General features: G+C 40.8%; 1 protein-coding gene across 3 annotated transcripts in view; it reads left to right on the top strand.

Moving 5' to 3' along the window:
- The window catches only part of LOC120723868 (amyloid-beta A4 precursor protein-binding family B member 2), a 36053-nt gene extending 21811 nt beyond the window's left edge, over positions 1-14242 (top strand). For 2 of the 3 annotated variants that reach the window (XM_040015663.1, XM_040015661.1), the window contains exons 9-15: positions 3407-3412; positions 5991-6105; positions 8770-8845; positions 12788-12868; positions 12954-13069; positions 13146-13328; positions 13478-14242. In XM_040015663.1, the coding sequence (XP_039871597.1) occupies positions 3407-3412; positions 5991-6105; positions 8770-8845; positions 12788-12868; positions 12954-13069; positions 13146-13328; positions 13478-13654 (754 nt within the window). In that variant the 3' untranslated portion in view covers positions 13655-14242. The remainder of the gene's footprint in view (positions 1-3406; positions 3413-5990; positions 6106-8769; positions 8846-12787; positions 12869-12953; positions 13070-13145; positions 13329-13477) is intronic. The other variant, XM_040015664.1, reaches the window with a different exon arrangement.
- The last annotated feature ends 10 nt before the right edge of the window (positions 14243-14252 follow it).

Here is a 14252-nt window from a genome sequence, read left to right as displayed (position 1 = left end):
TGTGTGTGTGTGTGTGTAGATAACAAAGACTGTGGATGTGCACATTTCTATTTGAAATCTTTCTCTTGCTTCCTGTGTCCTGTTGCGCCATCCTTACTCCTCACTTGTGTGTGTGTGTATGTGTACAAAACCACAAACTTTGCAAAGTCGCATTAAATTTACTCATTAGCATAAATAAATAAATATGGTTAATGACATGTATGGCTTTGACACTTCCAATTAATAACCATATTGACTGCAAATTCTTTACCCATTATAAATGTATCCTAAGACACGAGTTGTACATCCACCCTCTGGAACTAGATCTAGACTGTTGTGGATTATACATTTTTGATCCAACTTTTTTCCCCTTACATTTTTAATCAGAATCTTATAAAATGGAGATATAATCCCAGTATTAATATGACAAACCTAAGCCATGTTTAGGCATGCCAGGATGGGATTCTCCTTTGGCTGTAGACTAGTACTACACATCGTGCTCTTAGGACCATGATGGAGGTGACAGTTGTCATCTCTGCAGACACTGACAGTTCTTTGTGACGTTCTCAAACCCAGTTCAGCGCACATCTGCAGCCGTGACCTCATTTATTCTCGGAGTTTTACACATCGTCTTCAGCCGAGGCTGCCTCGCAGCCATCAGGATCAAAGAGCGATTGGTAGTAGTGAGTCAGTCATCCTTTACTGAGCTCTGGAGGTGTGTGCGGCACAGAGAGAGAGAAAAAAAGAACGCACGAGTGGTGGGAGGCTTGCTTTAACTCATCTTTCTGCTTTGGTGCTTTCACACCTTTCATCTCGTACCTCTTTTTTACCTCTTTTTTTCCCCTTTCCACCTCCTCCTTCACCATCCAGCCCTATTTCCATTCCTCTCTTCTCCACTCCCACTTTCATTTTGACTTTCTGGCCAATAACTCTCCTCTCTTGAGATCGTATCTCTCTATCCTCTTCCTTAACTTTTCCCTCTAAAATGCCCTCCGACGTCTATGAAATCTGTGTGTCATTCAGTTAAAAGCAACAATCCTCATCCTTTTCCTTTTTACAAGATAAATGGATAGATTGAGTCATCTTTTACCACTTACCTGCATCTGGGTTGCAGGGCCAAAAGTCTAATCATGCCCAAACCCCCTGTATGTCCTAGTTCTATCCTGGGGTCTCCTCTAAGTCCGACATGTTTGAAACACCTGAGCTTTCGATGTGGAGTAGTTGTTAAGTTCCTACCAAATGACTGAGCTTCGAACCAAGAAGCCCTTTGGAGGAAACTCATTTCTGCTGCTTGAATCCACAATATTATTACTTTTTTGGTCACTACCCAGATATTTTGGCCACGCCCAACTCTGTCTTCACCACTACTGACAAGTTAAACATCCTCATTAAATAGTGAACTGCATATTCCTAACTTGTGATTAAAATTTAGGGCAGGTGCTAATTCCGGGGACTGGGTTCCAGTTAAAGTCAGTTGCATCTGCTTCTGGCTCACTTAAACTAGCTTTAGAAACTCGCACAGTGTTGGAGGAAAGCCAAGTTCACATGTTAGTTGTCTCTGTTTGTCATACAGTTTAACAGATGTGTAATTTAAAACTAGTGCTGTGATTACAGCTTACAAAGGTTACCAAAAGTCACCTGCCAAACTCAAAAACACCCACTCTGGGTCAGTGGCTTTACTGACATTTTCAATGAGTGACTGTAGAACTGAGACACCCGAAACACTTAAGTTACATCAGAAAATGTAATCTTTTCCTCTTTAAAAAACAACACATGCAACTGTTAAAAATGCAGCTGAGTGTTAATGAAATGACACCGCAGGAAGAAAAATGTAGCCAAGTTATCCTCAGACTGGCTGTAAAAGTCTAAATATATGTGGTGTGATCGTGACAGTACTGTAGGTTTTGTTAATGTGAGACTCTATTTGGCATTTCATGTAGTTTTTTCATCAGTAATAAAACACTTGTAACTAGTTGAGACTGACACATGAATTAGTTCTGGCGCGAGAACAACAGGCTTTCATTTTTGAAGTAAATGGAGAGCAGTCACTTTTGGGCCATTCAGAATTTCTGACTCTGAAATGCAATTCCAAAGTGACAGACAGCGAATAAAGCAGGGAGCCTGAATTTGAAATGGAACAGAAGGCCGTAGAATCCGAGATAATGGGAACAGGGTGAGGAAAAAAAATCATGAATGAAATTCAAACACAATGAGAAAGCAATGCATTTTAAAACGTGTGCAGATGCATTTACATGTGGTGAGTTAGAGCTTTTAGGTAGTTTCTACAAGTGTTGATTTAGTCTCCATGTGTCTCTACTTGCGTGTGTGTGTGTGTGTGTGTGTGTGTTAGTAGGTCTGCATGAATAAAGGCTGTTTGGAGATCAGCAGCAGTTCTGATGCTCTGACAATGAAGATAGCATTCCTGTTTGAAATAATCTACCAGCTGTTCTACCCTCCACACACACACACACACACACACACACACACACACACACACACACACACACACACACACACACACACACACACACGTCTACACCAACACACACGCCCAGCTTCTTACAAAGTGGATCATCAAAGAATCAAAGGCAGTCAATGTTTGAATTAGCCCTCTGTTCTTCATTCAGCCTGTGCCTCTTTGTAGTGTTTCTGATAGTGGAGCATCACAGCCTATATTGCGTGCAGCTGTGATGAGTTACGCTCTCGATGTGAATCATTCTATGTTGCATGTTTTGTTTTGGGGGTTTTTTGTGAGGTGGATGTCTCCTGGTGTGGAAGAAAAGGTGAGTGAAAGAGTGAGAGATGGAGACAGCTCAGGGAAGTGAAAGCAAGATTAAAGAGCAGAAGCAAAGAGCTGAATGAAAGACACTGGGAGAAGGAAAAGGTAGAGGGAAATGGGGTAGGGTGGGTTCACGCGCCTGTGTGTGTGTGTGTGGTACGCAAGTATGCAGCCACAAGAAAGGTTTCCTGCGTTATAATGTTGCAGAATGCTAATCCGCTGAAATGAAAAGTACACACATACATCACCTAACGGGAAGGCGGTGACTGAAGCGAAAGAACATTGTCTCTGTTTTTGACTCTGTATGTTTTGTGTATTAACGCTGCTGTTGTGTCTTTGCCTTCCCTATCCTCACCATCATTTTCACTTTGCTTTTTTGTTGGTTTTCATCTTCTCCCATAATATAACTTTCCCATCCCACCACTCTTATGTGTCTTTTGATGTCCCACACTCTTCCTTTAACACATTTATTCTTATTCCTTATGTTATGTTTCCTTTACAACCATCACCTTTATTTTCTTTCTTTCTTTCTTTCTTTCTTTCTTTCTTTCTTTCTTTCTTTCTTTCTTTCTTTCTATTTTATAACCACCATCTCTTCAACAACCCCTCTTGCCCTCCTTCTGCCTCCTTCTGCTTCCGGGGACACAGAGAAAGGTAACTGCTCTTTGTGCCGTGCTCACGTGCGATCTTGCTCTTCAGCTGTTTTCTGTAATCGTTGTGTCAGGGCTCCCGCCCTTGTGTGCGATCACATTTGTCACTTCAGGCTTCAAATCAGTGGCTTTGCTTCGCCTAGAGTCATTGTTGCTCTTTACAAGAGTGCAGGACCGACTACTGAAAGTCTAAATCACTTGTGTCAAATCGTCAGCGAGCCAGACTGGCCACGGGCTGTTTCCTATTAAGAGTTGCATGCTGTTTTATAGCATTGTGATCCCTGAGAGAGGATACAGAAGTCATAAAAGAACCATTTGTAGTATGCGAAGCAAGGCCACTCATGCTGCTTTGGTGACGCACTGCTCAGATGTCCCCGAATGAAGTGTACTGGACACCAAACACACACACACACACACACTCAGTCACACATCATATTGCACTTTCCTTTGTGGCCACAATCAGAGAGCATTATCGACTTACAGTGTGTGAGCACACAATTAAGCAGAAGAGACGGGCCAGATAATGGACTCATAAACACAAAGAGCCTGCTGTGATAAATGGCAGTGTTTGCCGTATTTCTGTTTGTGTCTGTGGTTATTCTGAAGTGTTCATTGTATGTGTGTGCGTCTGGTGACACTCCCATCTGTTTTGGCTTCACTCTGTATTCACCGATTACTCATTTGTTTCTGTTCTAGCTGGAAACACATCCTCCTACCTTTTGTTCCTCCGCTTGTCTCACCTGTTAATGGGGAAGAGATGTGTCTTTCATCTTGTCTGTGCGCGTATGTGTGTATGTAGCATTTCCCACATGTGGCTGGTTTTCATCTGCCACCCACACTGAATAAAGTTTCTTTCTTAGCCGAGTTTCCTCCCTCAATATCACCCTCATACTCCTCATTTTACGCTGCAGTGTGACACCACTGAGAAGCTCTTGCCATGAAGTTTCTTCAAGGACACGCACGCACACACACACACACACACACGTCTGCCTAAATATTTGCATAAGCCCAAGTGTTTGTCATTTTATCCAATATTGGCAACTGCCACCTCCAGTTCAGGAATGAATATGAACCATAGACTGTATATAAAAGATGGACATATTCACAGCAAGCTATTTGCTTGTCACCATCTTGGTTGTTAGATATTATAAGCAGGGTGTGGATATGACCAGCAAAGCTGTGGACACTGCATGTGCATTTGGTAGCAACTAGTCAATCGCAAGGTAGCCACACTGCAATGGTTTAGCATAAATTTAACACTTAGTTGAGTAATAATTTACAGAAATCATATTATACTATACTAAAGTAGACTTGAATGACATCATAAATTCATCAAAAGCATGTTTACTGAGGTAATACATTAAGAAAAATGAGTCGTAATCTGCAAAAGAATGCAGATTTAAAACACTTCCTGTAATAGCTTCACTTTTCAGACCTCATAATACATGCCCATCTTTTATATACAGTTTTTGCTATGAAGAGACTGGCCCTAACGTGAATGCCTGCACAGCTCGAGGCAACATGTAAATGACACAAATAATGAAGCTGCAGTTTGTGACTCAGCTAATTAGACACAGCCCCAAAAGAAGTTCTTAGAGAAGAGGTAAATACATCATGATGCAAAATGGGCATAATAATGTTGCTGTCATTTGTGGATTTTAGTTCTTGTGCGTGTTCTCTTTTCTAGCCCCTTTTTACATCGCTGAACAGAAGATAAAGCAAACAGGTGCAGGGAGAGGGCTGGACAGGTCCAAGGACAAGCATCACCTCCTAACAACACAGAAGAGGGAAAAGATGTAAAACCCAGTTCAGTAAAAAGCTGTTGTTACCAATGACAGAAAACAATTGGTTGAAACACTGTGTTAGATGTCGCAAGTAATCCAAATATATTCACACTGTAGATGAGGATAAAATTGAACCCAAGAAACAACAAAACAAAAACGGCTAAAGGAACTGTAATATACAAATTAGCGATCATGAATCCATATTGTCCCTGAGCTAAGTGGCTGTAGGGGGATGTGTGAAGCCCTTAAACAGTGTTTGATCACAATATTCAACTATTTTCAAACATGGATCTCCAAGGAATAATACCAGGCGCCTTCGAGCAGAAAAATATCATCTATTTGATAAAAATCCATCTTGCAGGAGCTATTAAGTGCATTAAACCTAAGTGGATAAAACCTTACTCTCCTGCATACAAATATCTGGAATTAAGACACGTTAGACTGAAATATCACTGCAGCAAAAATGTAAATAAACAAAAAGATGGAATCATGTGAAATTAATTCAGTGATTCAGCATCCCACGGCTTATTTCTTTTCCCTAATGGCTTTGTTGCTCACCTCAAGATATGTGCCTCAATTTTCTGGATGCTCCTTCCTTTTTCATTTCATTATCTTGTCCCACTTTTTTTTAAGTTGTCCTTTGTCTTCTAATCATAAATGTTAGAGAGCATCTGTAAAAAAGCTTAAAAGATTTTTAAATACTGTCCCTTTAACAAGAGTTTGGTTCAACTGCTTTTAGGGTGCCTTGAGATAAACTTTGAGTGTCACATCTGCATGTGTCTTCTGTCTGTGCTTCAGGGATTTTGCCTATGTGGCCAGAGACAAAAACACACGGGTGCTGAAGTGCCACGTGTTCCGATGTGATACCCCTGCCGCAGCCATCGCCACAAGTCTCCACGAAATCTGTTCCAAGGTTTGTATCATAACCTCTCCTGCCTCCTTATCTCCTGCTCTGAAACAAGCTAGGAAGTTTTAATCAGCTCAGATGTTATAAAGGGGAGGGGGGGGGGGGGGTGTCATTATAACAACCCTGTATCTTAGATGATATTCGCACATGCGTGTTCCAGTGCCCTGATAAGATTTCTGATTTCTCTTCCCGAGAAGTAGGGCTGTGAGGAGAGATAGCAGAAAGCCTTTACAGCGAGATGATAAGATTGCAGTTGCAGAGTATGTGCAGTGCTAGTTTTCAATATATGTCCCTAAAGTGTGGGATGGGAATGGACATTTTTTTATGGACATTTTGGTCCATAAAAGAGTGATAAATACCTCAGCTATTCCTAATCAAAACCTAACATAAGTTCTGCTCTTAGCCTACTCCATGGATGCTAATGTTTACATGTACAAACGCAGAAACTTAACTCATCCTCTAGAACGTGCGCTGCATGCAACCACAGTGGCCAAGGTTTGACCTGCTTGCTTGCTGCTTGTCACTATGTCAGTAAAACAAAGTAAAAAGGCCAAAAAATAAATATTAAAAAAGAACAACCTGCTGATAACTGTCATAGTCATAACTACATAAACATCCATCATCACAGAATACAGTTCTGAAACATTATAGAGCTCTAAATTCTCTTTTTGTATCATACTTTTAGCTCGGAGGGTAAATAAGTGACTCCTCATGGACATCCGCGTACCTTTCAGCTGCCAGCATAGCTGTTTCACTAACAGGGCACCAAGTGCAAGTGTGTCCCAAGCCAACTAGAAAGAAGTATAATAAGAACAACTGCGCATCTGTGATGTCCAAAGGTGTCCGTGTGCTCATCCACAAGGGAGTGTATGGTTGGAGAGTAGTGTGTTACCTTGCAATGTGTACTGCAGTGTAATGCATAAAGAGCAAATACTATTTTCAACACTAACACAGCACTTTTCCTAGTCAGTGACATAGTTCACTTGTTTAGAGACTTTAGATTTCACACTGACTCATAATGTTTTATGTACAAAGAGAAATCAGTGTGTCCTCAGGCCAGCGCTGACCTTGTGAAGAATGACTGTACCCGGAACAACAGATCTACTCCCTTTGAGGCACATCGACCCATTTAGAGAGAAGATTTAATTTCTTCTTATCTCGAACCCCAAACCGAAGGAAGAGTGTGCATCAGTGCATCTGGATGTGACCATGACTCTTCACACCTTTACGCCACCTATTTTAAACACAGTGGTAGTTTTCTCTTTACTGCAGGGGAAAAACTTGGTGACCTGAGCCTTGCAGCTGCGCGGCACGCTGAATGGCCCTCCTTTGTGTGTGTGTGTGTGAGGGTGGGAGTGAGTGTGCCTTCTTGCATGTTCCCCTGTGAGCAGAGTTGCAGACTCACCACAGACTTTGATTAATGACACCTCCAATTAATCAAGTATCTGTAGCAGGAAAAGAGTGCAGCAGCTCGAGTGCAGGGACCATGCAAAATATTCAACACTCTTTAAAGAGTGTGTCCACTGCAGCACAAGAGAAAGCAAGAAAATAGAGAGAAAAGACCATTCTTTAAGTGCAGAACTGAAGTATAATTGGGAAAGAAGTAACAGGTGATGTCACTGAGAAGACCAAAACAGCTGCTACATATAACTGATGTAAAATACTGATTTCAAAAATCCAACATTGCAGATTTCTCTATTATGTTTTAACTTTTTTTTCCCCCAAAATCAATATGCTGCACTATTATTTGAAGTGACGTCTTTCATTGCAATCAAATGAGCACTGCAGTCTACTTGGATTCAGTCCCACACACCCTGGCTTACCTAAATATTCAGAATAGTGCACCAACTATAAGGCTGAAAATAGTCCTTTGCAAATAGCATTCTTACTCCTTTTGCTAAAAAATTTGGCTGCTTCATTGTTTTATGAGATTTTTTTTTACCTTTTGAAGGACATGAAACTGCATATTTGTAGCCTGTTTTTAAGGAGTACATTGTCAGCACAGACTGTATATAAAAGAAGGACGTTGCAAAGGTGAAGCTAATGCATTTTTAAAATCTTTCAAATAGTCAAAGTTTTACTTGCTTTATGAGCTTAGTGAAACTATTCTCATTTAATTTGTGGTCTCAGCTGGTGGTTTCAAATTTATTTGTCACAGCATGATGTTCATTTTATGGTTTATGATCACATTTAGAATAAAAAATAAATATGATTTAGGGAGTGGTTACCTTCTGATTGACTGTTAGCTACAATATGAGTAAGAAATGCTTCTTATCTTTTTCCATTGAGATCATCCCTTTGCTTTTGATGTTAACAAGTCTTCACAAACTGATCGGCAAAAACATGATGGTTACAGCCATCTTTATTATACTGTCTTTAGTAGAAACACTCATTTACTGCTAGTACTAACTAATACCCAGTCTGTTGCTGGTGTGTTTTAGCTGTAAATCTTTGATAAAAATAGATTTGTCAGATGATCTAGTCTTATTAATATTTATCACTCCTGTCCCTGTTTTAAAACCAAACCTTTTTCATCACTTTCCTCCATTTTTTTTTTTTTTTGCAGTCCTCTTGTGTTCCCTTTTTTCAAATTCCTCTTTTTTCCTTTGCACTCTGTTCCTCTCACCCTGTTTTCACCCAAACACTCTTCAATTTTTCTCTCCTCGTTAGATCATGGCTGAGAGGAAAAGTGCCAAAGCTGCAGCTGGCAGCTCCTCCCAGAACGGCTCCGACGTACCCATGCAAGGTACATGCATGCACAGTCATGTGTTTATCACTTCAGAGGACATTAGAAAAAAGAATTAGGGTAACTATAACCATAATGCCAAGAACTTCAACATAAGCATTACATGATAAGGATTTTTTTATCCTTAGAAGAGAGAAAAAAAAGTAACTTTATGTAACTCTCTAAGGAGATTTATGTGCATTTGGAATTGTAAGCTTATCATTTCTCTTATAGCATTTATCCAAATCTGAAACCACGTATATGCTTCTTAAAAAATGGCCTCACTGCCTGAGAATCAGCTGTGAACATTTGTTAAAAGAAAAGACAGCAGTGTTAGGTTCACTTACATTCACATAACGCTGACACCAGAATAACTCCTCGCCATAAACTCCTCACTCAACAGAGCTTTATCCTCACAATAATTCTATTCACTGTTTTCCATTTCACTAATTCCCACTGCTTGTTCCTTTTAGTCCCAAATAATTATAGGAAGACAGCAGAAAAAGCCACGACACAATTCATCCTTTGCTATAACTTCAGCTGCCATGCGTATCTGCTGAGCATGATGGTTGGGGGGGGATGCTCTGACATCAGAATATAAAAGAACTATATCGGCTCTTCACTCGCAGAGGCAGTCGACCTCATTAAAACCCAATTAGTGTTTCTTTGAGGCGAGGCCTGGTACTCCACAGCTCCCATCCCAAACCCAGGATCAAAGAACTTCATGGTGGAAGATCCCTCACATCTTTTGTAGCTGTAACTTGCGTGAACTCATAGATTGAACTCATACACTTTTCATTAAAAATGTTGGTACAGTGTAAGGTGTTGCCCTTGAAATGGATAGAACGGCCTGTTAGCTTGAAAACTTGGCTGGGTTTTTATTTTTCCTTCTGTGTGTGGAACAGTTTTCGCCTGGATTAGATCTCTTTTTTGGGTAGCTGGTAGCACATAATCCTGTGTTGGGACACAATTGAGGAGATTAGCACCAAATGATTTGGGATGAGCACCAGCACTAGGATAATCGCATCGGTGTTGTCATCGGATCAGGCCTGTCTGAGCTCTGCTTTAAAACAGAATTAATGTAAGAAAACTCTTTCACAATTCATTGTTCGTGTAAGTACAGTTCGGAAAGCTTTAGCGCCCTGAAAAGGTGAGATAACGTAAGCGCATGTAAATCTATATGCTCAGATTTCTGAATTACTACCTTCCCATGTTATCTGATTCCTATTGCAATTAAGTTGCTTGTGTCCATGATGTCACTGTTGGCTTTGGCTTCAGGTGCAAGAGCGCTCAACTCTGAACACATCGATTTGGCTTAGTGTGGTCACATGTAACCAAAGGCCATTAAAACACTATTTTTTTTATTGTTACTATACTGTGCAAAACGTCAGAGTCAGCACTCATTTCTTTATGTTGCTTCGAAGTAGCCAGTAGTGGCTTTTTTGTAGTTTTTTTAAAAGCAGCAGTAGATCTCCAGGTTTTTGTGAAGGTTTTCTTTGAACATTGACTGCTTTTTCCCTCATTTTCAGAGGAATGTTTTTGTTTATTGAATCATTCAAGTATAAACTATAAACATAAAATACAACAAACTCCATGGGTAAACCAGTGTTGCTTCTACATATAAAGAACAGATTTTAAATGATATCTTTAGGCACTTTGTTTCTAGCAGCCTGTCACAAAAGTTCCTATTTCAGGGTGATCGTGGCTCAAGAGTTGGGTGTTTGTCTTGTAATCGGAAGGTTGCCGGTTCAAGCCCTGGCTCAGACAGTCTCGGTCGTTGTGTCCTTGGGCAAGACACTTCACCTACCGCCTACTGGTGTTGGCCAGAGGGGCCGATGGCGTAATATGGCAGCTTCGCCTCTGTCAGTCTGCCCCAGGGCAGCTGTGGCTACAACTGTAGCTTGCCTTCACCAGTGTATGAATGTGAGAGTGAATGAATAGTGGTATTGTAAAGCGCTTTGAGGGGTCCCGAAAAAGCGCTATATAAATGCAATCCATTATTATTATTATTATTAATTCAGTGTTATGTATATAGCGCAACAACGCCTCAAGGAGACCACTTTATATTGTATTTTAAATACCCTAAAATAATAGAGCGAAAACCCAAGTAATCAGACAACCACTTACGAACTAGCTAGCACGTGGTGACAGTGGGAAAGATGAACTCGCTTTTAACAGGAAGAAACTTCCAGCAGAACTAGGCTCATGGAAGAGCAGCCTTCTGTTGCAAGCTATTGAGGGTGAGGGGAGGAAGACAGGACAAAATACATACTGTGGAAGAGAGCTAGAGATTAATAATAATTTATGAATAATTCAGAGTGGTGAATAAACATGCAATAAGTGAAAAAAGGGGAATGAAGAAGAAAAACACTCAGTGGAAGACCCAACAGCCTAGACCTATTGCGGCATAACTAAGGGAGGATTCAGTGTGTCTGTCTCCTGAATCCAAACTGGGAGTTGGTTCTACAGAAGAGGGGCATGAAAGCTGAAGGGTCTGCCTCCCATTCTACATTTAAATACTCTAGGAACCACGAGTAAGCCTGCAGGCTGAGAGTGAAGTGCTCTATTGGGGTGATATGCTGATGAGGTCTTTAAGAGAAGATGGGGCCTGATTATGCAAGAATTTTTATGTGAGAAGCAAATTAAATTCACACATCATTTCTTCCCATTTCTTGAGTTGAATCTGTGAAAAATGCCAAAAATAATATGGTTTGACAGGCATAAAATAGTACGTTTGCACCAACATGATTCCCAAAGAGCTATTAGCTGAAAACTTTGCATATCTTTGCATGATGTGCAGAATCTCCTTAATCATTAATAATTAAGAAACTGGACAAGTGGAGAACAAAAAAAGAAGTGACGTGTACGTGAAAATCATCTCATTAAGCGAAATATCTAGCAAAGACATGACACAGGACTGTGTAAAACACAATGCAGGCTATTTTATCCATTATTGTTGGAGCTCCTCTTGGAGATCTGATGCAATTCTGAACGTACGAGTAGTATCGTCAGATTATTGATCAGGCAATACTATGTGGAAAGTCTTTGACAATGGCATAATTTTTTTAGCACGATAATGATAAAAGCACACTATCATTGCAGTAAAGGCATAACTGGAAAACACACAATGCAGCATTATCAGTCATGGAGTTGCTTCCCCGGATCATCAGTGTGGGAGCACCTTGATAGAGAACAGAACAAAAGGCAGCCAAAATCCTAAGAAGAGCTTTAAATGTCCTTTAAAAAGCCTGGATAACTATTTCTGAAGACTACTTACAGAAATTAGAAGGAATCTTCCCTAAGAGAATTCAGACTGTGTAGAAATATAAAGGTGCTCTTACCAAATATTGACTGTTAAGCCAGTTAGTATTGTACAGAGTCTGTTTTTGCCTGTTAAACTGTATTTTCATGTATGTTTTCAAATATTTTCCTTTTTCCTGGCAAAATATAAAGGAATGAGGGATGTCTCAAGACTTTTGTACAGTACTGCACATTAAAGCCTCTGTGTGTACAAATTTAAACCCCGTACTGACAGTCAAAGAGTTTTCCATAACTTTTAAAGCTAATTACACACATTATTAGATAGATGATGCAAACATTTGTGCCAACTGAGATGCAGGTGATAAAACAACATTGCGTACAACACTATTTTCTGCCTAAAGGCGATCATATAAGCAGGCAAAGCTGTGTTTTCATAGGGAAACCACTCCAGCTCGCTTAAGCTTACATGCTTCTGTGTTTTTTGTGCTCTAATCATGTGAACAGTGCCCCAGTATATTAAAATATTCAGCAGTGTTTGTTTATTTCTGCACTTTAAGCCAATTATCGTGTGTGGACTACTCTTTTGAAAATTTGCTTTAGATGTTGTCACGTGATTAAATCTCTTGGGGGCAATCTGTGTGTGTGTGTGTGTGTGTGTGTGCGCAAATGTTAAAATTTGTGTTTTTGTGTTTCTCTCTGCAGAGTTTCCCATGCCAAAGACCGAGTTGGTGCAAAAGTTTCATGTGCACTATCTGGGGATGACGTCTGTGTCTCGACCTATAGGTAAACTCAAACACCCACTGGAAGACCTCACGTTGTAGATTCTTAGATCCTAAACTGCTGAGACTCTCCTGCGTTATGTCACCAGGTATGGACATCATAAATGGCGCCATAGACAGCCTCGTGTCCTCTACAGGCAAAGAGGACTGGACTCCTGTTATACTGAGCATCGCTGATACCACGTTGGCAGTCATCAAAGAAAAGGCAAGGGAATATTTGTTGTGAATGTACTTGTCAGGCAGAGAGCAAAGTCTAACTGTCCTCTTTCATGGCTGCGCAGGAGGAGGAAGAGGAGGTACTGGTGGAGTGTCGTGTCCGTTTTCTGTCCTTCATGGGCGTGGGACGGGATGTTCATTCATTTGCCTTCATTATGGACACTGGAAGCCAGCATTTCCAGTGTCACGTGTTCTGGTGTGAACCCAATGCAGGCAGTGTATCCGAGGCTGTCCAGGCAGCTTGTGTGGTAAGCACTAAAACTGAAGTGTAAAAGTGTATGTGTTGGATTTTATTGCAGCTAGTTTCACATTTTTTTCTTCTTTGTTTAGCACTTTTGACATTGGTTGGAATATTTCCAACACTTCCTCACAAAAACCTTTCCCTTCTCCTTCTCAGCTTCGGTACCAGAAGTGCCTGGTAGCACGGCCGCCCTCCCAGCGTGCTGGCTCTTCCTCCTCGCCGTCTGCAGACTCAGTGACCCGGAGGGTGACCACTAGCGTGAAACGCGGCGTCCAGTCTCTCATAGACACTCTGAAACCCAAGAAACAGCCATCAGAACTCCCCCAGCAATGACCGTCACCTCTGACCACTGCACCCCTCCCCAGCCTGGAAGCCACTCACACTTTCGCCACAATAGCACTTAATCAGTACCAGCCATGGTAACCAACGATGTACATACAGTATAACAAACATCAACACAGATTAAAGGAAAGAAAAACCATTCTTGCCTGACGATTTAAAAAAAAGAAAAAAGAAAAAAGAAAATTCACCTGTTTTGTGTGAAAGAAGGGAAAAGCTGGCGTCAACTGTTGAACTTTGACACTACTTTGTCCACGTGGAACATAATTCCTCCTGTATGTGGATTTCTGAGACAGATGGATTACTCGATCGCGCATCATACAGACAGGATACGGGATTACCAAGAAGATGAAAACAAAAATCACATTTCTATTTACAAACTAGTAACGGAAGCCCTCGCCAGTTTTTCTTTCCACTTCTGTCTCCTTCTGAACTCAACTGGATGAGCTGCTGTAGCCTCCCAGGACTGTGGTCACGGGTATCTGACAGATGAATGAGAAAAGCACCAAGATCCTGCAGCTGGCAGCTGCCCACCAAATGGCATAAAAAAATGTTTCAATCGTTTCGATGAATGAAAAACTTAAAAAAAAAA

This window comes from Simochromis diagramma, unplaced genomic scaffold (genome assembly GCF_900408965.1).
Source record: "Simochromis diagramma unplaced genomic scaffold, fSimDia1.1 OVJJ01000685.1, whole genome shotgun sequence".
In the NCBI taxonomy this organism is placed as follows: Eukaryota; Metazoa; Chordata; class Actinopteri; order Cichliformes; family Cichlidae; genus Simochromis; species Simochromis diagramma.
Note: the sequence above shows the minus strand (reverse complement) of the source record. Positions and strands in the feature narration are given on the sequence as shown.